The sequence below is a fragment of the Bos grunniens genome, chromosome 7 (genome assembly GCF_055505025.1).
Source record: "Bos grunniens cultivar Pamir isolate PY7600 chromosome 7, Bosgru_T2T1.0, whole genome shotgun sequence".
In the NCBI taxonomy this organism is placed as follows: Eukaryota; Metazoa; Chordata; class Mammalia; order Artiodactyla; family Bovidae; genus Bos; species Bos grunniens.
The window spans coordinates 47,651,471-47,679,116 of record NC_141171.1 but is presented as its reverse complement, the minus strand read 5'-3'; the positions used below and the strand labels follow the sequence as shown (position 1 = coordinate 47,679,116).

General features: G+C 43.0%; 1 protein-coding gene and 1 long non-coding RNA gene across 4 annotated transcripts in view; one reads left to right on the top strand and one right to left on the bottom strand.

Annotated features, from left to right (window-relative positions):
- TRPC7 (transient receptor potential cation channel subfamily C member 7) overlaps positions 1–27,646 on the top strand; it is a 150,930-nt gene that overhangs the window by 40,211 nt on the left and 83,073 nt on the right. For all 3 annotated transcript variants that reach the window (XM_086413652.1, XM_086413651.1, XM_086413650.1), the window contains exon 3: positions 9,475–9,657. In XM_086413652.1, coding sequence (XP_086269778.1) covers positions 9,475–9,657 — 183 coding nt within the window. The remainder of the gene's footprint in view (positions 1–9,474; positions 9,658–27,646) is intronic.
- LOC147369414 (uncharacterized) overlaps positions 1–27,646 on the bottom strand; it is a 120,247-nt gene that overhangs the window by 54,430 nt on the left and 38,171 nt on the right. The gene's annotated exons all lie outside the window — the stretch shown is intronic.

The following is a 27,646-nucleotide window of genomic DNA, read 5'->3' as shown; positions in this document are numbered from 1 at the left end:
GTGAGTTTGGGCCAAAGGGAATAGAAAAAAATTCTGGGCCAATAAAAAAAAAATCAAAGAATCTCTATTAATATCTCTGTTGAGCAGAACACAAAAAATAATGGCAGATAAATTCTCTAAAATCTGTTCAGTACATTGACCAAATAAAACACTCTGAACCAGTAATTTTGGGTTGAAAGCTGAAAAAAACTTGCTGGCAAAATTTTGTTCCTAGAAAGAAAACTTGTAAATCTTCAAACCAGTTTAAGAGCATCTAACTGACCATCTTATTTGTCATATTAATAAATACATCTAAGCTACGGGTTCAAGAGTAAATAATCCATATTTGCAAACAACATCCTTGTCTATGTAGATAATTCCAAAGGCTATACAAAGCATGAGTAAGTGACTTCAGCCAGGTCATAGGATATAAGGTTAACACATAAAAATGAATTATATTTCTATATACAATAATGAGTGAGTAGACATCATTTTTAAAATATTTCCAATAGCTAAAAAATTGAAATACTTATACATAAGTCTTACAAAACATATGTGGACTCTACAGGCTGTAAGTTATAAAACACTAATGCAAGAAATCAAAGAAGACCTAAATAATGGAGAGATATACCATGGTCATGGTTTGGAAGATTCAACACAATTAGGATGTCAGTTCTCCCCAAACTATCTATAGATTTAACATAATTCCAATAAAATTCATAGCTGAATTTCTTAAAGACATGAGCAAGCTTATTCAAAAACAAATATGAAAAAGAATGGCAAAGTTGGAGGATTCAAAGTACCTCATCTTAAGACTTAATATAAAGCTACAGAAACAAAGATAGTTGGTATTAGTGAAAAACAGATAAAGAGATCAAAGAAACAGAAAATAAAGCACAGAATTAAACCCAAACAAATGTGGTTAACAATTTTTGACAGCTATACAAATCAATATCATGGAGTAAGAATAATATTTCAACAAATGAGGCTGGAACAAATGAAGATCCAATAAAAGGAACCTTGAGCTATGCTTTATACCTTATGTAAAAGTTAATACAAAATGGCTCCTAGACCTAAATATAAAACCTCCAGATGTAGAAGGTTCAGGTTGGGAAAAAGCAAAGGAACTGGAGATTAAACTGCCAACATTCATTGGATCATAGAGAAAGCAAAGGAATTCCAGAAAAAATATCTATTTCTGTGTCATTGACTATGCTCAAGTCTTTGACCATGTGGATCACAACAAACTGAAAAATTATGAAAGAGATGGGAATATCAGACCACCTTTCCTGTCTCCTGAGAAACCTATATGCGGGTCAAGAAACAACAGGAACAACTGGACATGGAACAATGAACTGGTTCAAAATTGGGAAAGGAGTATGACAAGGCTGTATACTGTCACCCTGCTTGTTTAACTTATATGCAGAGTACATCATGTGAAATGCAGGGTGGGGTGGATCACAAGCTGGAATCAGGGTTGCCAGGAGAAATACCAACAACCTCATATATTCAGATGATGCCACTCTAATGGCAGAAAGTGAAGAGGAACTAAAGAGCCTCTTGATGAGGATGAGAGAGGAGAGTGAAAAAGCTGCCTTTTAAACTCAACATCCAAAAAACTAAGATCATGGCATCTAGTCCTATCACTTCATGGCAAATAGAAGGGGAAAAAATGGAAACAGTGACAGATTTTATTTTCTTGGGCTCCAAAATCACTGTGAACACTAACTGCAGCCATGACATTAAAAGACATTTGCTCCTAGAAGGAAAGCTATGACTAACCTAAACATATTAAAAAGCATATTAAAAATCAAATTAAAAAGCATATTAAAAAGCAAAGACATCACTTTGCCAACAAAGGTCCATGTAGTCAAAGCTATGACTTTTCCATTAGATGTGTACGGATGTGAGAGTTGGACAATAAAGAAGGCTGAGCCCCGAAGAATTGATGCTTTTGAACTGTGGTATTAGAGAAGACTCTTGAGAGTCCCTTGGACAGCAAGGAGATCAAACCAGTCAATCCTAAAGGAAATCAACCCTGAATATTCACTGCAAGGACTGTTGCTGAAGTTGAAGCTAAAATACTTTGGCCACCTGATGCAAAGAGCTGACTCATTGGAAAAGACCCTGATGATTGGAAAGATAGGCAAAAGGAGAAGGTGGCGGCAGAGGAGAGATGGTTAGATAACATCATCAACTCAATGGACATGAATTTCAGCAAACTGCAGGGGATGGTGGACAGAGGAGTGTGGTGTGTCCATGGGGGTCACAAACAGTAGGGCACTACTTAGCGACTGAACAATAACAACAATGAAGTTAAATGTATAGTTATCATATACTCAGCAATTCCACACCTATATATTTACCCTGAAGAACTAACATTTTATCTTCATATAAGAACCTCTACATTAATATTTATAGAAGCTTCATTCATAACTGCCAAAAATGTGAACAACCAACTCCTTCAATGAGTGAACAGATAAACAAACTGATACATGCATGCAGTAGATCTGAAGTAAAAAGAAATGAACTATTAATACACACAACACTATGGATGAATCTCAAAGGAATTACACTGAGTGAAAGTAGCCAGTCTCTAAAGATTACATACTGTATGACTCCACTTATATGACATTCTGGAAAAGGCAGGACTCCAGGGCCTCTCGTCCCATGCCCAGCACAGCTACAGCTCATGGTCCCAAGAAACACTGCACTTGTAGCAGCTTCAAAACATTGAACCTGGACAAACTGACTGTTGTGCTAACGCCCATCCACGAGCTAGGAATGGCTGTCTCTTGTTTCTTTCTTTAAGAACAGACCTGAGTATGCCCTAGCAGGAGATTAAGTAATGAAGATGTGCATACAGCATTTCACTGAAACAGATGGCAATGTCTACACTGATACAACCTACACTGCTGGCTTTTGGATATCATCAACACTGACAAGACTAGAGAGAATTTCCATCTGACTCTGACACCAAGGGTCACTTAGTTGGTTCACTGTATTACTCCTAGAGAAGCCAAATATAAGTTGTACAAAATGAGAAAAAGCTTTATGGGTACAAAAAAAGATACCTCATTTGGTAAGCCATGGTGGTGATACTATCCCTGGGAAGGGTTGGTATAATCACCAGAGATGAAAAGAAGTTAAGAAATTCAGAGTATCTTTTTAATGTATGGCTTATATATGAGTGAGAGAAGAAGAATCAAAGATTTCTCAAACATTTTGTGTTCACCACTCCATAAGCCAGTCTTGCTCCCAATCCAGTAATTAAAAACCATAAAAAAGCAACAGGTCAAGAGTTTGAAATCGATGGTCAAATTAAGGTGTTAATTCATTAAAATTGCCATTTACAGGCTTTATTTTTATTCTAAATTTTTATTTATTTTGTTATTTGTGTTATTTACTGTTAACTATACTAAGCATTTTACATTGTTTTGGTATTGCTTTCCCCAATCATTAAATGATATGTATGGTATTACAGATTAAAAACTGAGATACAGAAGAGTTATATGGCTTGTTGTATTTCCCACAACTGACAAGTAGTAAAAAAAAAAAAGAAAAAGAAAAAGAAATTCAAACTCCAGGCCTTTCTGACTTCAAAACCTGTGCACTCATCTAGTACACTACAGAATCTGTTGAGTATTCAGATATCCATATCCCAGCTCATCCTTTATTTCTCCAAATTAATTGAGTGTCAGCCCCAATTAAGCCTCTAGTTTTAGTGTGCTAAGCAGAAGGGAACATGCTGCCCACCAAGAGGCAATATGGTGAGAGGGAAGAGGACAGGATTGGGGTCAGACTGATCTGTCTTGAATCTTGGCTCTACCACTTACATCGCTATGTCACCTTAGACAAGTACACTGCTCCGACAGACTCAACAAGCATTTACTCAGTGCCTGTTATGTTCCAGGAAATGGTCTAAACATCTATTTTTGCTTTATTGACTATGCTAAAGCCTTTGACCGTGTGGATCACAATAAACTGTGGAAAATTCTGAAAGAGATGGGAATACCAGACCACCTGACCTGCCTCTTGAGAAATCTGTATGCAGGTCAGGAAGCAACAGTTAGAACTGGACATGGAACAACAAACTGGTTCCAAATAGGAAAAGGAGTATGTCAAGACTGTATACTGTCACCCTGCTTATTTAACGTATATGCAGAGTACATCATGAGAAATGCTGGACTGGAAGAAACACAAGCTAGAATCAAGATTGCCGGGAGAAATATCAATAACCTCAGATATGCAGATGACACCACCCTTATGGCAGAAAGTGAAGAGGAACTAAAAAGCCTCTTGATGAAAGTGAAAGTGGAGAGTGAAAAAGTTGGCTTAAAGCTCAACATTCAGAAAACGAAGACCATGGCATCCGGTCCCATCACTTCATGGGAAATAGATGGGGAAACAGTGGAAACAGTGTCAGACTTTATTTTTTGGGCTCCAAAATCACTGCAGATGGTGACTGCAGCCATGAAATTAAAAGACGCTTACTGCTTGGAAGGAAAGTTATGTCCAACCTAGATAGCATATTCAAAAGCAGAGACATTACTTTGCCAACAAAGGTCCGTCTAGTCAAGGCTATGGTTTTTCCTGTGGTCATGTATAGATGTGAGAATTGGACTGTGAAGAAGGCTGAGTGCCAAAGAATTGATGCTTTTGAAGTGTGGTATTGGAGAAGACTCTTGAGAGTCCCTTGGACTGCAAGGAGATCCAACCAGTCCATTCTGAAGGAGATCAGCCCTGGGATTGCTTTGGAAGGAATGATGCTAAAGCTGAAACTCCAGTACTTTGGCCACCTCATGCGAAGAGTTGACTCATTGGAAAAGACTCTGATGCTGGGAGGGATTGGGGGCAGGAGGAGAAGGGGACAACAGAGGATGAGATGGCTGGATGGCATCACTGACTCGATGGACGTGAGTCTGAGTGAACTCTGGGAGTTGGTGATGGACAGGGAGGCCTGGCGTGCTGCGATTCATGGAGTCGCAAAGAGTCGGACATGACTGAGCGACTAAATTGAACTGAACTGAACTAATGATATATCTGTGAACAAAACAGCAAAGATTCCTGCCCTCAATAAGCTTATATTCCAATGAAATATATGGACAATAAATATAATAAATAATATGTATAGATGTCATATAGTCATAAGTATTGTGAAGAAAACAAAGAAAAAAGGAAAGGTGAATGCAAATGGAAAAGAGTCACGATGTTTTTAAAAGCTACTCAAGGAAGTCTTCTGAGAAAGTGACATTTGAGCAAAGACCTGAAGAAGTTGAGAAATCTGTTCATGTAGATACCTGGGGAGAGACCATTACAAGAAGAGAATAGCCAGTACAAAGGTCTAGTCCATGTCAAGTGTGTTTGAAGAACAGCGGGGGGGTCGGGTGGCTGGAATAGACTGAGGGAGACAGAGAACCACAGCAAATCAGTGAATGAATGGAGAGGATAGGCAACATATGTCCCTACAGGACAGTATAATAAGCCTGCTTTTACTTTGAGGGGATGGAGAGCCATGGGAGGGTTTGAGCAGACCAGTGCCATGAACTGACTGCCTTTTCTAAATATCTTTCTGACTGATGTATGGAAAATAGACCATAGAAGACCAGGACATTAAGGAGGTCAGTTAAGAGCCTCTTGGTTAGTCTAAGCAAAAACTGATGGTTTAGATCAATATATATTTAGAAGGTATTGCTGGTGGGATCTGCTTCTAAATTGTATGTCAGGTTTAAGAGGAAGGGAGGAACCAAGGATAAATTCAAGATTTTTTTGTCCTTGACAACTGATAGGTCAGGAAATATTAGTAAGGCAGAGAAGACTAGGTCCAGATTTAGTTTTATTGACTCTGAAATGCCTATTTGGCATTCATGTGGAAATACCAGATGGCAATTGGATATATGACTCAAGTTCAGGAGAGAAGGCTGAGCTAAAGATATAAAATTTAAGTCATCAGCATATAGATAGTATCTAATGATCTTAGATAGGATCACTAAGGCAATGAGCGTAAAAAGACAGGAGAATTCAAAGGACTGGGCACATCTATAGGACATTCTAAAACTAAGACATCAGGGACATGAGAATTAACCAACAAAGATGCAAAAAGTACTCATTCAGGAAGAAAAACCACAGAACAGTATGTTATGCTGGAAGCCAAGTGAAGAATGTATATTAAGGAAGAGGACGTGATCAGCTATGTCAAAGCACCTAACAGGTTCTGCAAGATGAGGACTGAGAACCAACCACTGGATTTAGCAACATGAAAGCCATGTGTGACCTTGACAAGAACAGTCTCAGTGGAAGCAATGGATAGAGTGTGAAAGTTTTGCTGAACAGGGTAGGAAGAACAGGGTAAGAAATATGTAAGGAGGGCAACTGTGAGTGTACACAAGTCTAATGAGTTTTTCTACAAAATGGAACAGAAAACTAGAGTAGGAATTGGCGAGGGAAGTAGAGTCAAGAGGAGTTTCTTATTAAGACAAGAAAACAGCAACACGTTTGCATACTAAGCCAACAGAGGAAGGGAGAGATTAACAATGCAGGAAAGAGAAATGGAGAGCAGTACAAGGGACTGATATCAGGAGGAGGAGCTGGCCTTAGACAGAAGCAGGGGCAGTCCACCCAGAGTAAGAAGAGGGAAGAGAGTCCACAAGCACAGATGTATGACAGCAAGTGATGGGGACGATGTGAGCATGTGGAGCTTCTCTCCTGATGAGTTCTATTCTCCAAGTTAATGGAAACTAGGAGGGGGAGGAGGCTGGACAGCAGGGCAAGAGAGGCCTGAAATGCTTGCTTGCGATGGGAGCACTGAGGACTACCTGAGGTTGGAGGGGGTGAGCTTACAATGCAGGGGTGTGCTCTCCAGCCACATTCACTGAGCACAGGCGGGGGCAGTGCAGCAGAGAGTCAGACTCAACCAAAGTCAGGCTTTAAGCCAGCAATGAGAACAAAACAAGAGCAGGGCAAGAGAACTGATGGGTGCAAGGATGATAATAAAGATTGCCCGCAAAACGGAAGCTCTGCGAGGGGGGAGACAGGGACCTGACAGGGCTGAAAACCAGTGAAAACATGGTATGGTCCATGGCTTGTAGGTTTGGTGAAATCATAGGATTACTAGAATTGGGGTTCCAGATGGAGAAAGCTGGACATATAGGAGGTGGTGGTCAGAGAGAAGGAGACCTAAAGTTGGGGTCAGGGAGGAGCTTCAGTTATTGGGAATAACTAAGAGAATGAATGGCTGAGTTGGCACTGAGAATAACATGACTAAAGAAAACGTTATCATGGAAATACGAGGGCAGGGTAATGGGAGGGACATCTTCTTGGATACTGAAACCACCAAGAACAGCAGTTGGGTGAGTGACAGTGAGACAGGAGGTAAAATCTTCGAGGAAAGTGAGAAAGTAATCAGAAAGATGAGTGTCCAGTATAAGGAAAAGTGGGTTTAGCCTGTTAATTTATCTCTCTGAGTCTCGGTTTCCTCACTCATGAGTTGGAAATGCTGACAGTCCTTCTAACATGTGTATTTTGTAAGGACTGAGTAAGGTGATACAGGTAGAACACCTGTCACCCAGTGGACCTGGCAGACTTCAGTATGCCGGGATATGGAATTACTTAAAAGGGCACCTGTGAAGTCTTGGGAGTATGTCGCATCTCTCCAACTAAAGGTAAAAAGTGTGGCTGAAAGGCTCACTGAGCTCAGGACTATCCCACCTTTCATAATCATCATAATTCCCCAGATGTGCGCCCATGGCTCTCACTCTCTGTGGGAGGCTGCACCTGGCGTGACTGCAGCTATCCACACCCATGTCATCTCCATCTTCCTGCCAGGCTGGTTTCGTCTCTTCCACCCACATGCAGGCACCAGGTGCGCTGCCTTCCAGACTGTCTAATATAGAAGGCAAAAAGCAAACTAACTGTTTTGGCTCCCCTGCTGTTTCTCCCTGTTTCTTATGGCCCAGTTAATAGAAGAGCCCAGGGAAGTGAAAGTCTCTAATGGTACCTTCCAAGTCTCTAATGGTACCTTCCATCCTGAACTGCACTGAACCCAGAAATGCACAGAGGCTCTGAGACAGCACAGTCTCAGTCGCCCGTGACAGTCTGCTGGAGCAGTCATCTTTCTACCCAGCATTTCCCAAACACCGTTATCCCTAAATTATATATAAAAATGAAGAGCAGCCGCTCTTGTAGGAACACATTTTCTTGATGCTTGTCCTTTTCTTAGCTATCAGTCACTTGCTTCTTTAACACAAAAGGACATTTTGATGCAGCACTGCTGCAAGGAGAAACAAATCATTAATTTAGAAAAATGGTGGCGTTTCTACAGTTTGCCATGCTCCCATCTATTTGCTGAGGAATCCGGGTTCTGGAAAAACAAAACTGCACTCCTGTTTACCAACTACTATTTATCACTCTCTGGGCTTTTGACATTGATTAACACTGAAAGTGACATTTGGCTCTGTGCTGCTTTCAAATAGACTCATTTCAACTAAGAAACCAATAAGAAACCCTATAGGGGAAAATATTTTTGGGGAGGAGTAGTTTGAGGGTGACATGAAACATTCTTCTGTCCAACATTTTGGATCATTATCTGGAACTGAAGCAGTGTGTTTTAAGGAGAGAGAGAAATCGGCACGTCACAAGGAAAGGCAGTCAGCCTTTCAAGATAATTCAGAAAGGTGTGCCTCGGGAGAAGAGAGAAACCCAGAGGCAATTCATTAAACAACAACAAAAAAGAGGTCAAGGTCTGAAAATGATTATTCAACAGGCGAGTAATTTAATATGCCATGATTTGCTGTACAAAAGGATCTGTGCTAAGGAAAGGATACTGTTAGATTTAAATTACATTTGATTTTTAAATTTATAAGCAGATTTTCCAGCACATTAAAAGAAAGCACATCTGTGTACATTTTTTTTCCCTCCAAATTTAGTCTATCAGCCATATCTTTCCAGCAAACTTCCTGCGTAGAACAGTTACCACCACAGATTGGTGGTAAGTGAGTGAAGTGATATTCCCATCAGCCTTAAAAGTACATCTCCTTATGACTCCCCGCTCAGAGCAGGCAAGGGGAATTGCTGCTTTCAAAGAGCCCAGGGTGGGCTTTGGCAGGCATCAGAATCACTCAGAGAACAAGGTTAAAAGGTTAACCTTTTAAGATTAAAAGACAGGTTAAAGACAGCTTCCTGGGTCTCATCCCCAGGAATTCTGAGTCTGTAAGTCTGCAGTGGGGCCTGGGAATCACAGTTCTAGCACACCCAAGGTACTCTGATGCAGGTGGCCATGGAACACAGCCTGACAAATCCTGGCTTAGAGAAGATGTCCTCTAGACTACTGTAGCAAGAGAAACAGCCCTGCCTTCTGGTTCCAGCGCATTCCCTGGTTCCAGAGTGCTCTATTAAGCTCACACTTGGTGGACAGTTGCTGAACAACACTGCTGAGCTAGGCAAGCCCATCTGTGGGGTTCGGTGTGACACACCCCTGATTTCTCTTTATTCTGTTAGAACGATTACAGGAAGTTATCTATGCAATGCAAGGATTTTGTGGTGGGCGTGCTGGACCTATGCCGAGACACAGAAGAGGTGGAAGCGATTTTAAATGGTGATGTGAACTTCCAAGTCTGGTCCGACCACCACCGTCCGAGTCTGAGCCGGATCAAACTCGCCATTAAGTACGAAGTCAAGAAGGTAAGCTTCCCCACCTCTCCTGGCCTTCCTACCTCCAGGGTTGCTGGCCGACCTTTGTGCTCACACATATTTTGTTCCCACAAGAGGATGGTGACAATAGCAATTACCCGACCCACCTCTAGACAGGGGAACCTCCAGCCTTACAGGACTGCTCAGAGCTCCCGCCTTCACCCCCAGCCCATCAGGAGAGAGAGATGATGATAATCATTCTATGAACAGGCTTCGAGCCTGGAGAATAAAAGAGGGGATTTTCAGCCTCCAAACTACTGGCGAGGACCAGGTCACAGTGAATGCTGCCATCAGCTAGCAGGCCAATTCCCAAGTTTTCATGAAAAAACATACCCCTCAGTTCTTTCAACAGCACTTATTGAGCTTTCTCTGTGTGCCTGAGGACTTGTGTAGAAAATGTCTTCGTGCAGAGGCTTTGTGGGATCCATGGTTCTGGGTGGCTTAGAGGAAGTTCACTCTCAAGGCTTATGAAAGGCTTTAATAGGAAGCATGATTAGACTTCCAAAAGAGTAAGTCCTACCTCCTCAACCAACCTCAAGGTGTCTTTAATGGCCACTGGCACCCAGGAGCCCTCACACCCACAGTGGCTGGTCAGACTGAGGTCCTAAGGAGCAAGACTCAATTATAGTTCCACTCTGGATGTATTCTGGATTTTGTAGAATCTGCTATTATGTTAGATGACATCATTCATCCTGATGAAAACCACAGAGCTCCAAAGATCCATGTGCTTTAGTACCAACTGTGCTTTCCAAAGAAGCAAAATGGTTGATCAGTCTTCAAGGGTTGTTTTTTCCCATCTATTTACAGGGTGACTACTGGGGGTATTCCCAATACCCCCAGATTGGCTTCTTGGCATTTTTCTTCTTGTCTGCTTATCTTAATTTGTGTGGGGTGAACCATTCTTCAACAACAGTATGTGGTATTCATCTAGAGAGAGCCTCCAAGTGTGATAAAAATCTTCCTGTCCTTTTAATTTTAATAATAATCAAAAATTCTAGGAAAAAATATCTTTTTTCAAACACTGTAAGTCCTGAAGATAAAATTGATAAACCATAGGAAAGGTAGCCTTCGATAAATATTCAAAAGCATAGAGCTATGGGAGGGGAGGAGTCAGGTTGTAGTTTCAAGTATGTACAACCCTACTGACCAAGTGCAGGGGGACTCACATTTTAGCTTATCTCAAGAGCTCGCTGAGACTGTTCACCAAAGTACAGCAAGCAAGCATTTCCTGAAGGTGCTGAGATATTCACGGTCTTGGAGTTCAGAGACACCCTGCTGTAGACTGCTTGTTATGGTGATAACAGGCTTGAGTTTCTGGCATTTCCTTTCTTCCCCAAGCCGTGGTATTATCCTGTCTTCTAGCACAGAGTGAAAGGGGAAGATATATTTGACACCCCAAAGAAAAGAAGATGCTTGATATGTGTACATTAACGTTCACAGTTTGGGCTCTTCACAAACAATCCCAGAAGCCCAGGAAATTCAAGCATTCACCATATTTCTGAAACATAGATTCAAATCTCTTAGCAAACCAGTCACTGAGGGTGAATCCTTCAGCTAGTCCAGAGTATGGCCACCACTTCAGAGCCTATAATGTTCCTCCTCATTGTCAGCTATCAAGAACAAAATGGCCCTGGCGATGAGTGAGAAGAAAAAGTGAAACACTGTAAACGTGACAGTTTTGGTCAGAATAAAAAGGTTTTGTGAGGGAAATTATTTATTCTAGCGATATTAGGAGAGTCATAGAGGTCTCAAGAAATACCTATCATGAATGTCAAGAGTCTACTGCAATCCATAGGCAGGAAGACAATAAATGACCTGCATAAAATGTCAACCTTGCTCCCTTCAAAAATCTCCAATAGGTAAATTCTCTCAAATCACAGATGCCATCGTGCTACATTGACTGACTCAGAGTTTTCCTTGACATTTATTCTATCGTGAACTACCAGCAAAAATACCTAATATTTTAAAATCTTATTAATATTGTAATGAGATTTCATTTTTAATTTATGAACTTTAGCATGCTTGCATGGGCACAGTCTAACCCTGGGTCTTTGAATTATGAAACGACCAGCACCAAGGCCTATTTACACCTGACATATATATGAGTCTTCAGGCTAGAATATAAAACCATAAAAAAAAGTCCTAGGACTTGCGATATATAAAATCAAACCATTAATTCAGTGATTAAAACAAACTAGTTATTCTTGGCAGTTCCATGAGCTGCTAATAGGTCTGACCTTAAAAAAAAAAAAAAAAAAAAAAACAACTATACATTCAATTTAGAGACCTTGAGTTACATAGAGTCAAAGAGATTTCTTTGCTTAAAGACATTATAGAGCATTGATCATGCACTGCTACTCTAAATGAAGAAGAGTGCAATATGTATTACTGGACCACAATACTCTCTTTCTCATGGACCATCTGGTAAGACTGGTTTTCCATGTAACAGCCTCAATATTTATGAAATGCATAAATCTGAGTGGAATGGGTGCTGCTCTGTGGCTGGTACTGCACCTCAGATTACATCCTTCATCTGAATGTTAGCCTCTCCTCAGGCATCACCCTAATATCTGGTCCTCTGGCTACCTCGGCCATAACATCAGCCTCCATGAGATAAAGACAATTATCCCACCATGATACAAAGGAAAAAAGGATGAAGAGAGTGTCAGGAGATTTCTAGCATGATTCTTACATTTAATGGCCACACGGTCTTGGATAAGTCCTTGAAGCTCTTTGGGCCCCTTCCAAAAAATAGGTGTATAAGCTTTTGCTTCACAGGATTTTCTATGGAACTGATATGAGAGGAAATGCTCTGTAAACTGAAAAGGTCTCCTCAAGGAAGCTCCTCAAGGAAGCATCATTGTTGTCAATCAGCAATGCTCCCCCTTCTTTGGAACTGGAGGGGTTCTTTTATCCCCAGAAACACCCTCTAGCTTATCCTTTGTTATCTCCCCAACTCTTTGTGACCCCATGGACAGTAGCCTACAAGTTTCCTCTGTCCATGAGATTTTCCAGGCAAGAGTACTGGAGTGGGTTGTCATTTCCTTCTCCAGGAGATCTTCCCAACCCAGGGATCGAACCCAGGTCTCCAGCATTGCAGGCAGATGCTTTACCGTCTGAACCACTAGGGAAGCCCATTCTATCTTCTAGAATGCTAGAAATGTCCCCCTGGGGAAGGACATCATCCCTATAGCCTACAACTCCTCTCCCAAAGACCAAAAGGCCTTGTGAGGATATGGTTGTTCTCCATGACTTCTGCCTTAATAAGGGGACTCAGCATCCCCACTGTGTTAGAAAGGCAGTGTTGGAGAAGTGGGTAAGGGTACCCTTATAGGTTAATCACTGTCCAACCACTCATTAATGGGGTCACTTAGGTTATGCAGTATACATATACAGTATACATACAGGCCTTCATCTTCTCCCCCACAGTCGATCTGGCTGTCTCCTCCATTTCTATCTTTGTCCCCCGGGAACTATGCATAAATGTCCTTCTTAAAGACTCTCCTCTCCCCTTGCAGAGCAACTCTAAATAAATGCTTAGGGACTTTGAGCCTCACCAACTGGAAGGACCTAATCAGTCTCTGAATCCATTCAGGTTCAGTTGGGCCCAGGCTACATCCGTAAAGAAAGCCCATTGTCTGGCACATAGTCACTGCTGAGTGACTGGTCAAAGAGACTGAGACACAATCCTTAGTGCTCCTTTTAACATGTCCAACTGAAGACTCACATCTGGGCCCTTCACTCGCATCCCCCACCCATCTCTCCTCTTTATCACTTCATTTCTAGTCTTACAGGGATGCTGTTTTCCTTTCTTCCCCCTGTGTCATCTCTTCTTTCTTCCTGACTTCAGGTCTGCCTTGATGAGGATCAGGTAAATCTCCATTCACTCTAAGAACTTTGTAGGCATGGGCCTTCCCAGCTCAAAGTGCCCATGGACAGTGAGACAAGAGACCCAGAATGTCCTACTATGCAGAAGAGAGACCTTAACTCCACCTGTAGGAGAGATGCAGGCCCCCTTGGACATAATTAAGCAAAAGACTGCTACAAAAAAAAAAAAAGAAACAAATGAATATTTTGTCCAAAATTATATTAGTGTCATTGCAGAAAGCATGTCTATTATTAGGCAATATCACCAATAAGGGTGGCTCATTTAACCGGACAGGTTGTTTTAGCCCCAGTCTATGAGCCCTATAGTCGCTGATTAGCCTGCCAAGGACCCTGAGGAAAGAAAGACACAATCTTGCCCTTAAGGAGCTATCAGTGCAGTGGGTAAGGTACAGATAGATATGCTATGACCATAAAAGCAACAGCTTCTGTACTCAGCTAGCTGAACAAAGTACAGTTCAGAGCAGTCACCTTTTTCGGACTTCCAGGTGGCCTTCAGTTCTAGCCTCTTGACACAAGGCTTGATTTGAAGGATGTAATCATGGTCCTTCCAACTTATGAGACCCACCCACTCTCCTCTAGAAGTAGCTCCACTCAGCTGAGCTTCCAGATCCCAGAATTTCAGAGGTATCCCCCCGCCAGACTCTGCCAAGCTCCTGGGTGAGTCTTAGCCCAGAAATCTAGTATCACATAAAATAAAGACCTAGAATAGGACCATGGAAGATGGAGAAGACTGCAGGTAGAACCCTCACTAGCCCCACTTAGTAACACTGTTCCCTTTTGCTTCACTCAGCATGTTATACTAAGGAAATAATACCCCCTGTGACCTGCATCCACTGGCTCACATCATTTCACTAGCGTTTCTGATGTCTACCACATTACCAGCTCTGAGTCCAGCACTGGAGAGACTGAGAAGCCCCCAAGCCTTTCCCTTGAGGGGTACACAGCAGCAATGGATAGAGATGTGTGAACAAAGGACCACCATCCTGTCTGAGCAAGGTACACAGGATTAAGAAGGAGGTGGCATGGGGGTCAGAGGAAGCACTGACCAGCTCAGTCTGGACATATGAAGAAGTTTCCCAGAAGTGGACATACTTGAAGTGGGGCTTAAAGGATGAGAGGTGCTGGATGGGATGGGATGGCAATTTAGGTAGAGAGAGGTGAAAGCTGAAAAGCCACAGACACCTAAGAAAGAGTGGCACATTTAGGAAAGAAACATGTTTATAGGAGGATGTGACTGAGGCTATAGTACTGTGGGAAAGAAACAAACTGGAAAGCTTGTCAGAAGCAGATCCTCAAGGGTATTACATGCCATGCACAAGCCCTTGGGCCTTATCCTGCCAGCACTATCCTATAGAATTTTCTATGATGATGGAAATGTTTCCTGCTGTCTAATATGGCAGCCACTACTACATATAGCTACTTAGCTTGAAATGTGGTTAATGTAATTATGAAACAGAATTCTTAATTTTTCATTCATTAATTAAAATTTCAATAGGCAATTGTGGCCAGTGGTTACCGAACTAGACGGTATGATGGTATGTCCTCATTCATGCAGTCAACAAGTTTGCACTGAGTGACTATAAAGCATGCTGTGCTAATCACTGAGGACGTGTTATAGTGACTGGAATTGACATGAGGCTAACCATTGTGAGGAAGACATGCATGCTAAGTCGCTTCAGTCGTGTCCGACTCTGTGCGACCCATGGACAGCAGCCCACCAGGCTCCTCTGTCCACAGGATTCTCCAGGCAAGAATACTGGAGTGAGTTGCCTCTTCCTTCTCCAGTATTACTCAAAACATCACACCAAAAAATTGTAATATTCCAACTGAAATAGTGTTACAAAACACAAACATGACTTTACAACTTCTAAAGACAGATACCGGAGAAGGCAATGGCACCCCACTCCAGTACTCTTGCCTGGAAAATCCCATGGACGGAGGAGCCTGGAAGGCTTCAGTCCATGGGGTCACTGAGGGTCGGACACGACTGAGCGACTTCAGTTTCACTTTGCACTTTCATGCATTGGAGAAGGAAATGGCAACCCACTCCAGTGTTATTGCCTGGAGAATCCTAGGGATGGGGGAGCCTGGTGGGCTGCCGTCTCTGGGGTCACACAGAGTCGGACATAACTGAAGTGACTTAGCAGCAAAGACAGATACAACCTAACTGGGGAAGTCAATAAAGACTTCTTGGAGGAACTCATGACAAAAGTTAACCAGAGGTGGGGAGGGTATTTCTGGCAGAAAAAAAACATGTTCAAAGCTGTTCAGAGCATGCACAAAGGCCCAGTGGTGAGAAGAAATACAGCATATAAAATGTGGTGAATGTGGCAGACTCAGAGGCATGAGGAAGAATGGGGAGTGGGGTGAGTCTAGAGAGGCAGACAGGAATCAGACCAGACAGAGGCTTGTAGACCAGGCAAAAGGATTTTGTTTTTGTTCCTTTTTTAGGAATAACAGGAATCCATTTGAGGATATTAATCAAGGTGGTTGTAAAGATTAGGACAGAAAGCCTCTGAGAAATGCTGGAAGGCAAAAAGGGTAGGTGTGGATGCCACGTAATTGTTAAGCAAAAGGGACAGACTATTAATCAAGGCAGGTGAAGTTACGCTGTGTTAACAAGCAAAACCAAAGCTATATGGGCTGTTAACCAGAAAAAAAAATTTATTTATCGCTCATCACTGGACAGCAAGGAGATCAAACCAGTCAATCCTAAAGGAAATCAACCCTGAATATTCATTGGAAGGACTGATGCTGAAGCTGAAACTCCAATACTTTGGCCACCTGATGCAAAGAACTAACTCATTGGAAAAGACCCTGATGCTAGGAAAGATTGAAGGCAGGAGAAGAAGGAAGTGACAGAGGATGAGATGGTTGGATGGCATCACTGACTCGATGGACATGAGTTTGAGCAAGCTCCGGGAGTTGGTGAAGGACAGGGAAGCCTGGATTGCTGCAGGCCATGGGATCGCAAAGAGTCAGACACGACTGAGTGACTGAACAGCGACAACAATAATCGCTCATCCTACTTCCATCTTGCAACAGAATTCAGAGGAATTCATTCAGGAACCGAAAATGATAGAATAGCCACCACCTCAAATATTTCCACCCTGCCAAAGGGAAATCCAGCCCTGGAGGGTCTCATATCAGCAATTAAACACTTCCACCTGGAAGGGACATATGGTGCTTCTGCTTACAACTCAGAGACAGCAATTAGTCACATAACCCTCCCTGCCGTAAGCAGGGCCAGAAAGCATTGAATATTCCTGTCATGCATTTGAAAGGAGAAAAATAAAGGAGCTATTTGGTAAATAGCACTAAAGACTACCAACAGGAAAAAATTTGAGGAAATTCATATGAAGAGCATCTTCATCTCTGTAAATATTAGGAAGCAGAATCACCCTCTGAAGTAGAAGGCAGCCTGAAAAAAGAAAAAAAAATTTTAAGGTTTGGGAAGGGAATTCTCTGGTAGTCCAGTGGTCTTCCAGTGCAGAGGGTGTGGGTTCAATCCCTGCTCAAGCAGCTAAGATCTCATATGCCTTGTAGCCAAAAAACCAAAAAACATAAAACAGAAGTAATACTGTAACAAATTCAATAAAGACTGAAAAAAATGGTCCACATTGAAAAAAAGTGTCTTAAGAAAAGTTTGGGAAAAATTCTGTAGGTGATGGGAGAGAGAGCTGAACAACAGAGCCAACAGTTCAGCCAACATTAGAGATTATACATTATTTGGCAATAGCCTGTGTTCTTAAAAAAAAAAAATGAAAAATCTCTACAAAAAAATGGAAATATACGAAGTCAATGTCCTCCACGAACCTCAATTCCCTGCTGTGAACCTCAAGATTCTTTCATGGACATGGAGCCCAGAAGTACACAAAATGTGCCCACAGGGCACAGCACACAGGTTCCCTCAGGGAATGCCAAGGTGGGAGGAACAAGCTCAGAGGGGAGAGGCATGGTGGGGAACATCCCACCCACATCACTGCCCTGTCTAAATCTGGGCCAGGGCCTCTAACAACACCAGAAGTCCCTTTTGCTTCTTTCTTCAAAAATTCACCATCTTGTGCACATTTTACAGTTCTGCCGTACGTGGGCCCATTATTCCACCTGGAAAAACTCCCATGAGAAGATGACAGAAACTGTTGCATAGCAATTTATAGTGGCCAGGAGTGTACCTGCTCACATCCTCCACTTACTAAATATGTGGCATTAGTAACTCAAAGGTACTTAATCAGCTGGCTGGCAGGAGCCCTGTGGATAAGGCGGATGCTCCTCCAACCCTCAAGAGCCTCCTGGTCTAAATCTGTGCTGGGAGAAACCATGAGGCCCAGCAGCAGATGCACAACTGACTGAAACCCCTTCCCCTAGTGTGATGACCACCGGCAGGGACACCAGAGAGGGCAGCTGACCTCTACTGAGGTTCAGAGTCATTTCCTCCGTCTGCAGAGAGCACAGGGAATGTGCAGACACCAGGGTTTTCTAAAGGACGTCTGAGAGGCCAATCAGACACTCAAATGCTCTGAGCAGACTTTCTCCCGCTGTGTTTTCCTGCTGAGGCATCATTGCGAACAGATGCTCAGAGTTAAGAAGACCAGAACTGTCACAAACACAGTCTGGCTGGTCAGACACCACCCCAGACTGTGCTGCAGGATGCCCAGGAGCTGTCAAACGCTATTGGAATCCACTGGTATAGAAAACATCAATCAGTGTCCTCTCTGGGGATTCTTCTCAGCACTTTGGAGGTCCTAGCCTGGTCACACAGCACAAAAATGACCAGCGTCCATTCATCTCTTGGCTCAGAGGGGCTATCTTTGGCCTTGGAAAAGCAGTTTTGTTTTTCTCAAGCAGCAACCTTAAGAAGGACTAATGCAAGTATGTGTACCCCTTTTCTTCCTGGAAAAACTCTCAAGAGAAGAAAAATAAGTGCTGTTGGGCAGCAGCTTACTGTTGTGGCTGGAAACCTGACCACATATGTGGGACCACAAATCCCAAGTCCTTCATTTACCAAACAGGTGGCTTTAGATATTTCATCTCCGGGGCTCAGTTTTCTATTCTATACAATGGGAACAAATAACAGTACCTATTAAATAATAATCTATGTTTACCAATATAGCTTTATTTGGGGGGGCTCCAAAATCACTGCAGATGGTGACTGCAGCCATGAAATTAAAAGATGCTTGCTTGGAAGAAAAGCTATGACAATCTAGACAGCATATTAAAAAGCAAAGACATTACTTTGTCAACAAAGCTCCACTTAGTCAAAACTATGGTTTTTCCAGTAGTCATGTATGGATGTGAGAGTTGGACTATAAAGAAAGCTGAGCACCGAAGAATTGATGCTTTTGAACTGTGGTGTTGGAGAAGACTCTTGAGAGTCTCTTGGACTGCAAGGAGAACAAACCAGTCAATCCTAAAGGAAATCAGTTCTGAATATTCATTGGAAGGACTGATATTGAAGCTAAAACTCCAATACTTTGGCCACCTGATGCAAAGAACTGACTCATCGGAAAAGACCCTGATGTTGGGGAAGATTGAAGGCCAGAGGAGAAGGGGACAACAAAGGATAAGATGGCTGGATGGCATCACTGACTCAATGGACTTGAGTTTGAGCAAACTCCGGGAGTTGGTGATGGACAGGGAAGCCTGGTGTGCTACGGTCCATGGGGTCACAGAGTTAGACATGACTGAGTGACTGAACTGAACTTAATATACTTAGAACACAGTACATAATGTTAGCTAATAGAAACTATATGCCATGTTGTTCTTACAAGCAGAACCTATCCATAGGACAAAACCAGTTTTTCCCAACCTCAGCACTATTGACATTTGGGGCCACATGATTCTTCACCATGGGCCCTGTCTTGTGTATCTCAGGATACTTAGCAACATCCCTGGCCTCTGTCTACTAGGTGCCAGTAGCATCCTCCTCGCAAGTCGTGTCAACCAAAAAGTCTCCAAGACATGGTCTCTAAAATCCCTGGGGGAAGGCGTAGAGACAAAATCATTCCCTGTTGAGAATCTCTGGGATGGTTTTTGGGATCAAGGCTATAACCCCTTCACTGTAAACCACTGAGGGCAGGAACTGCAGTTCTCCGAGGATGCACGGCATTTGTAGACCAAATAGATCAAAACCAAATGCAGTGTACCTCTCTGGAAGAAACTAAGTTCTCCTACTTAGCTGCACAAAGGAACCACCTGGCTACTTTGTAAAAAACAGCAATGTCAGTGCCCCAGCCACAGGGCTTCTAATCCAGTTCTCCTGGGTGGGAGCCCAGAGACTGTGGTTTTTGAAAGACTCTCTAATGATTCTAAATTTTGTAAAGACTGAGTTCCTGGTAGGTGGGATCTCTCATGCATCTTGGTCTCTGAAGACAGAACTAGTACTCCCTCTGCACATAATAATGTGCAGGCTGTGTGGTGAGCAGATGAATAGACAGATGGGAGTACAGTACCAAGACACAGGTCTTACTGCACTCCAGACATCTGTAATTCCCCTTATGACCAAAAATCCATACAACAGAATTCAGCTGATGTTCCAGGCTGGCCTGAGAATATGGGGCCATCATCCCATTCCCTCTACTGCTCGCCTGTGTCCCTTCTGGGTTTGTAACTCTGGAAAAGAGCTCTGACTGCAGAGAAGCCCTAACAGTGGTTCATGGCCTGGCAGTCTCAGGGATAGAGAAGAGTGGTGGGTGGCTTCAGGGTGGACCCACATGTCAGGGAGAGTAGTGGGGCCTCTGTCCTCCATAGGGGAGCTCAGATCACTAAAGAGTTCCAGACTGGGTCTGAGGAGCACTCCTCTGCTCCCTGGCCTGAGTTTCTGACCTGCCCCCACACCGTGCCTGGCTCAGCTTTGAGATGAACAAGCAGAGCACCCAATGCGTCCTCTCTGCTCTTCCTCAGGCCTGCTGCGATCTCTTACACAGCTTTCTCTAGAGAGCAAATACTACTGCACAATTGCAAAAGAGATTTCAGTTCCTCCAAGTCCACACAACCAGACAAGAAACTACTGTCTTTTGGGCTATTTTGCTGCCTTTTGTTCAGTTCTTTGAATATATAAATATTTGCATGAAAGGATAATCCTTTTAAGCATTTTTCTTCTTCTCGGTGCCATGTAACCTTAGCTTGTGGGCCTTGCCTTATGCCCATCATGAACTGCATCTGTTAAGGTATTCAGAAGCTGATTATTTATTACATTCTGATTTAGGGGCTAACAAGAAGAAAGGAATTGGAGGAGCACTCAAGGAAGGAATATAAATCCCCACTGCCTCCAAGAAATAGATGCAAACCAGATGCATTTACTAGCCAGCCTGTCTTGTGGAAAGGACAAAAGCAATTTTCAAACTGTCACCTTTATCCCAGAGTCTAATAGATCTTAGAAATTAGTCACCACCACCCCCCACCCAAGGACCTGTAACTAACTCGAGTAATTAAGCTCAAGACCAACTACACATTTCTGTCTCATTATTTCTGTACTAAATGCTCATATATGGATTCAGAGTCTTAATGAGCATTTGATCTGTTATATATTCCTCCCATTATATACCATAATGCATTACTCTTTTATTAACATTCATCTGCCTAAGGTCACTTGCAAATTTCTTGATGGAAGGGGAGTTTTGTGAGTATAATTGTGAATAAAAATCTTTACTTAATAGAGATGCTTTGATTATATAATCCAAGCCTTAGTCCTATCTTGTCTGGATTACTACAGCAGCCTCTAGCTGACCACCTGCCTCTGCCCTCCCCACCCCCCGCCCACCTTCTCCTCACCAACGCACACAAGCAGCAGTCAGAGAACTTTCTGAAATAGATCTCATCAGTCCCCACTTAAATATTCTACCTAAAAGTGAACAAGAAAGGCACAGTCCCTGCCTCCAGGGAGTTCTGAGTCTAATAAGCATCACTTCCAGAAGCAGAGCTGGAGACATGAGTCCTTGTGCAAGTGAGAAGCCTGCAATGAAAGGCAGAAGCAGTCTGCGGCAGGAGCAGCTAAGCTGAGGTGTGGCCTCAGTGAAGCGTCACTGAGGAGCCCTGCAGGCGTGTTGCCATGGGACTCCTCCTCTCATCAGTCACTCTCCATCGCCATGCCCTCTCTTAGAGTAAATATCATTTGTCACTTATTTACTTGTTTACTATTTCCCTCGCCACAGTAAGCTCTATGGTGGCAGCTCTCCACTGTATTCCTAGCCTAGAGCAGACCCAGGCAAGTAGAATATTCTCAAAAATATTTACTAAATAAGTGATTTACTGAATGAGTTTTCCTCCAGTTTTTAGTTTTCTCAAATATAGCAAAACCCCATGTTTAAGGTGAGATACATTCCTAAAAGCTGTTGAGGAAATTCTCAGGATTCTCTTGAGAAATAAAATGAGATGAACAGGAAATGAGCCCATGATGACCTGCTACACATTAGGCATTATTTGTCTCATTCCTAAACTCCTACAACTATGGGCACAGAGTCCATGGCAACTCAACAGCATGATTAATGGCCTTATTTTATTTAAAAATGAAAAGAAAGAAAGGCCATTTAAATACAAAATACCATTGTTTGATTAATACAGTTAATAGTAATTTGGCCAGCAAGCTGCATCCTGAAGAAATTACAAATCAATTAATCTTTTTATACTTAGTATTCCATAATAAAACCACCGGATATATCATCATCTGACTGCTTTGCTTGCTCTCTTCTCTGGTAAGGTGTTAGCTCTTCCTGAACTCACAAGGCAGACTTGTGAGCCTGAAGGAGGGAATAATCATGTGACGCCTATTATCAGCTAAATCTGTAGACATTAAAAAGCTAAGACCCCAGTCCCTGTCATCAGAAGCTTACATCCTCAAGGGTTCCACACCTCTGAGTCCAGTCCTTTGTCTAACAAGAAAAGGAAAGATTCATTCAGGCCAAAAGTGTTGTGGGAAATCCTCACAGAGGCAGAGGAGGCAGATGCTTAGTCAGACCTTGGAAGGTGTGTCAGAGGGATTCCAGATGGAGAAAACAGTGGAGCAGAGGACAAAGCTGTGATAATGTCTGCAGAATCAGAGGTGGTCAGGTAAAGGCACAGGGGAAGAGAGGCTGTGGTAGAGGGGACCAAAGCGGGGGCTAGGATCGGGGGGCGGGAGGTTAGGAGTTGAAGGAAGTACAACCCACTGGGGAAGCAGGGCCACCTCTGATGGGCTGTGCAGAAGTCGTGCTGAAATGCACAGCCTTCATTCTGTAATGGAAAGGGGATCCTTGAGTTGTCTTTGCAGTTTACCTTCACAATTTTACTTATTATACAAATAGCATTTTAACAAGAAGAAGAACATTTAAAAGGAAAAGAATAGTCTACAGTTACATGCCCCACGTATCAATTGCTTTTGTTTACATCTTTCCCATTCTTTGCCAGAGTAGGCACGTATTTACATACTTACAGCTATAGGGTAAATAATCTTGTGACTGAATTTACCTAGCATGAGAAAATAAATATTTTTCTATTTTTTATTTAATTATCATGTTTATGTCAGCATAAAATTGATATATCATTCTTTCAATCTTCTCTACTGATAAACATTCACTTTTTATATATTTATATTTTACTCCATATATTTACATAATATCCATATATATTTCATTTCCATATATATCACTTTCTTTCCTTCTTTTCTGTTATTTCTGAGAATTGGGTTTCTGACAGCGAGGCCACTGTGTCACAGATGTTTTTGTGAAACACACTGCAAAATTATTTTCCTGGAGGGCTACACCATTTTTCAGTCAACAATATTCTACAACTAAACTGGCTTCATCAATACTTTGAAGCATTATGTATCATTAGGATTTTTCCTCTAAGAGATGTAAAGTACTATCTTATGCAAATTTTAAAATTCATTCCTCTGGTCACCAGGCAGATGAGCATTTTCTATGTGAATTCCCCCTGTGCACAGTACTCATTATACCACACCACCAATATCCTTTAGTATTTCCATACTGAACCCTTGATCTTTTCCGTATTGATGTGGATGGCTCCTGAGCAATATAGAACTTTTTACACATTTGTGGCCAAGTCAGTGGTATGTCAGGACTGTAGGTAGCCTTGCTTCCATAAGACAGTTCTAGGAGCACGATGATGTTTATACGAGAACAAGGACTAGCTAAGATGCTTCTGGAGGAGTCCAGGGGTTCCAGGGGAGGTGATGAGGGCCTAAATATAACCAGGCAGTAGCTATGATCAATAAAGATGGAATCTGTACAGCTGTTACTTTGGAGGTAAAAAATAGGACTTTGTAATCCATGGCACAAGCTCAGCCTAGAAGCTTCTGTAGGAGTCTACCAAAGGATAAATTGCTTTACTCGGATTCTAAGTTGCCCTAATAGAGACTTCATTTAGGTGAGGGATGGATCTGGAGGCTCTTTAGGAGCTTGGAGGATTCTGGAGAAGAATGGAATAGCTCAGAGCCCACATGGATGGAGGGAGGACCGGGCAGAGGGCAAGGAAAGAAGAACCAAGACCCAGAAGGTAAGGCGAGGAGATACTCAGAAAGAAGGCATGCAGAACATCTTAGAGATGCTCTCTGGCATTGAGTGCCAGTCCTGTTCCTGCTCACCATTTGCATGCTGCATCCTCAGAGCAGTCTCAGTCATCTTTTCCCTATTTTAATGACAAAGGAAACAAGGCCCAGAGAGGGATAACAAGCCACTGAAAATGAGGCAGCTGGTAAGCAGCAGGCAGGGAGTTCAACTTACACGCCTGGTCCCAAAGCCTGTGCTCTTAACTACCACAATGTGCTGGGACCCTCAGGACTAAGACCAGCTCTCTTGGCCTAGGAGGCTGTGAGTGGGTTCCCCAAAGAGGAAGACAAAGGGAGACAGTAAACCCAAAGAACTGGACACCCTTGCTCAAGTCCACACGCCCTGTGCATGAAGGCAGAGCAGCACGAGAAACTGGAAGAGGGGTCTGGCTACATAAGCTACCATGGCCAGGATCTCCAGGGATACTCACCGTCTCTCCAGTTCCTCGGCTACCCCTTCCCATCCAGTTTCCCCAGATTATTTTCAGGGGATGCACAATAACACTTAATTTTCTAAGGAAGGACCCTCATTCAATGGGCGAAAGGAAATTTTTTAATGTTTGCTCATTCAGAAGCTGCTTTTAGTGACCATCAGGCTTAAATTTAATAAAATTAAGACCCATTAGGGAGGATTTATAAAAACAAAGTTCCAACAACCAAATCCATTAGCACTAGTTATAGGTCTTTAGCTGATAATAGACCACTGCCCAGGGAAAATTGACATGAGGGTGGGAGGCCCATCCATATACAGACCTGTAAAGGTCTATTATAATTGTGTATTCATAAACAGTACACACGTATCCTAAAGGGTATGTTACATGGTTGTGAAAGACTTCTTCCTGAAATAACTGACTCCCTTTCAGATAATCAAAGCACTGAAAACCAGACCTTTCCACATGACAGGGAAAAAATACTTTGTGTGCAGCAGTAGTTAGAGTTATGAGCTGTGGCATGAGACAGCTGGGGTGAGCCTGGGCAAGTCACTTAAGCTTGCTTTTCCTTCATCTGTAAAGCAGGGTAATAATACTTGCTTACAAATTTCCAGTACATAGTAAGCATCGGATAAATGTGGGCCACTAGCACATTACAACGGAGAAGGCAACAGCACCCCACTCCATGTTCTTGCCTGGAGAATCCCAGGGACGGCAGAGACTGGTGGGCTGCCGTCTATGGGGTCGCACAGAGTCGGACATGACTGAAGCGACTTAGCAGCAGCAGCAGCAGCACATTACAAATGTTATCTTTCAGGAGTTACTCTGATCTGTAGCAGGTACTAGTAGTGAGGAACTGGCTGCATGTTACCTGGTTGGCAGGCAAGGCACAGCTCACTCCAAGTTGTTATATACAATTACTAGAAAAAAAAAGTTATCTAACTATAATCTGTTCTGACAGTATTATTATATTATTAAAATGTTACATATTATACATGAATGTATAAACAATGTTAAGTATGCAATTAGTAAAGAAACACGTACAACCAGTATGAATTTGCTTCATGACTCTCTCATCTTAACTGCTACTTGGTACAGATGAAGCTCTGGAGTGAGAGCGCCTAAGCACTTCACATCCTGGCTGTGTGATCTTATACAAGTCACTTAGCCTCTCTCATGCCTCTTTCCTCAAGCTAATCATTATATCTATGTCTTAGGATTACTGTGAATATTAATCATTTTAAAATGTTTGGTACATCATAAATGCTCAATAAATATTGGCTTTTATCAATTTTTCTAAAACATGTCAAATCTAAGCCAGTGTCTCCTACCGGGGCTTCCCAGGTGGCTAAGTGGTAAAGAATCCCCCTACCAATGAAGGAGACACAGGAGATTGGGGTTTGATCCCTGCATTGGGAAGATCCCCTGGGGAAGGAAATGGCAACCCACTCCAGTATTCTCCCCTGGGAAATGCCATGAACAGAGGAGCCTGGTGGGCTACAGTCCATGGGGTCACAAAGAGTCGGATCCAACTTAGCAACTGAGCATGCAGACATGTCTCCTACCCAGGCTGCCAGGATATCCTGCCTCAGTCAGTCCAGGGCACCCTCCTCTGTGTCATATCACGGTCCTAAAGACTTACCTGTGCACCCAAAGAGGGCTCTTGGCCTGTGCCCGTCTTTGTGTGGACACTCCTGAAACCCCTAACACCCACTGACCACCTCCATCTGTCCACAAGCTGTGGCTCAATCTTATTCATCCAACACTTTGTTTTTTGAGCACTGTATCCTGGATACTATAGCCAGTACAGGGAATACAATAATAAAAACAAAACAGACAAGAATCTCTGCCTTCATGGAGGTTCCAGTAAAGCAAGATTGCTAGGCCAGACTGGTGCCGGAACCCTCTCCTGAACTCCCATAAAGAAGCCCCTTGGCCTGGGTCAGTACGCATAGCACTCTGATTGTCCCTATTTGGGGGTCCTTTTGTCTCCAGTGCAGACAGTTCATGCAGACTCTGATATCTACACTCCACAGAAAATTCCCAAAGCCCACTCTCCTCTCCTGGACTCAGGAAGTATTTCTTCACCACCAGGTACCCTCCCCTCCCCTTCACTGGGCCTTATTCTGAGAAAAAGGTCAGCATAGGAGCTGCAGAACCATTCCTAAAGCCCCCAGAAACTGTGAACTTCCTCCTGAGCCAGGACTGCTTGGCTCTTCCAGAGCCTTCCTGGCCACATCCACAGGAGACAGAAGGCAAACCACCACTCATTCTCCTGTGACGAGCCTTTAGCCAACAAAACAAGACAGGCTCCTCTCCCAGGCAGGTTATTCAGACACCCAGTGGTACAGAGTGGGTTAAGGGAGAAGGCATTTATGGTTCAATAGGCAGCACCTGGGTTACGGAACCGTCAGAGGGAAGGAAGACATAGAATAGACTCGTGGATCTGACAATCAGAAGAAATTCTGAGACAGCCATTTCAGTAGGGTTCAGGAGCCAGGCTTCAGATGGTTGGGGAGCCACAGGGAAGATCAAGAACAGAGGTGAGAGCTGGCTGAGATTAGATTGGATGCTTCAGAAGGATGGGAGTGTAGGATAAGCATCAAGGCAGAGAAGAGTGAGGACCAAGCAGGGAGCTCTTGTCCAACAGCTCAGTGATCTGGGGATGAGTCAGAGTGTTCGAGAATGATGGTGGATTCTGTAACCTCTCCTCTCCCATCTCCCCAAGAGCAAGGAAGGGGCATTATTTGGCTCAAGAGGATGGATTTCTGCTCAGAACTGAGCTTCCCTCAGCTGAACAAGAGGCCAGACCAGTGGTGCCCATGCTGCTTAGAAAGACATCACATTTCTTTCCATGTCTGTCAGACTTCTGATAATCTGTCCTTGCCTGCTTCACATCCTGCCTCTCTCTTCTTAGTTCACGGTGATCCAGCCCACTGGCAATCTCATTCTTCCTGAAACACACCAAAGTCTTCCATAACCACCCTGACCGGAGACTTTCCTTTGCTTACCACTCAGTCCCTTCCTATCCTTTTACCCAAGTCATGGGCTCCCTTTCTAGACCCTCAGAGCTTAGGGCTATTGCCTTTGCTATACATTTGACATTACAGTGACTTGA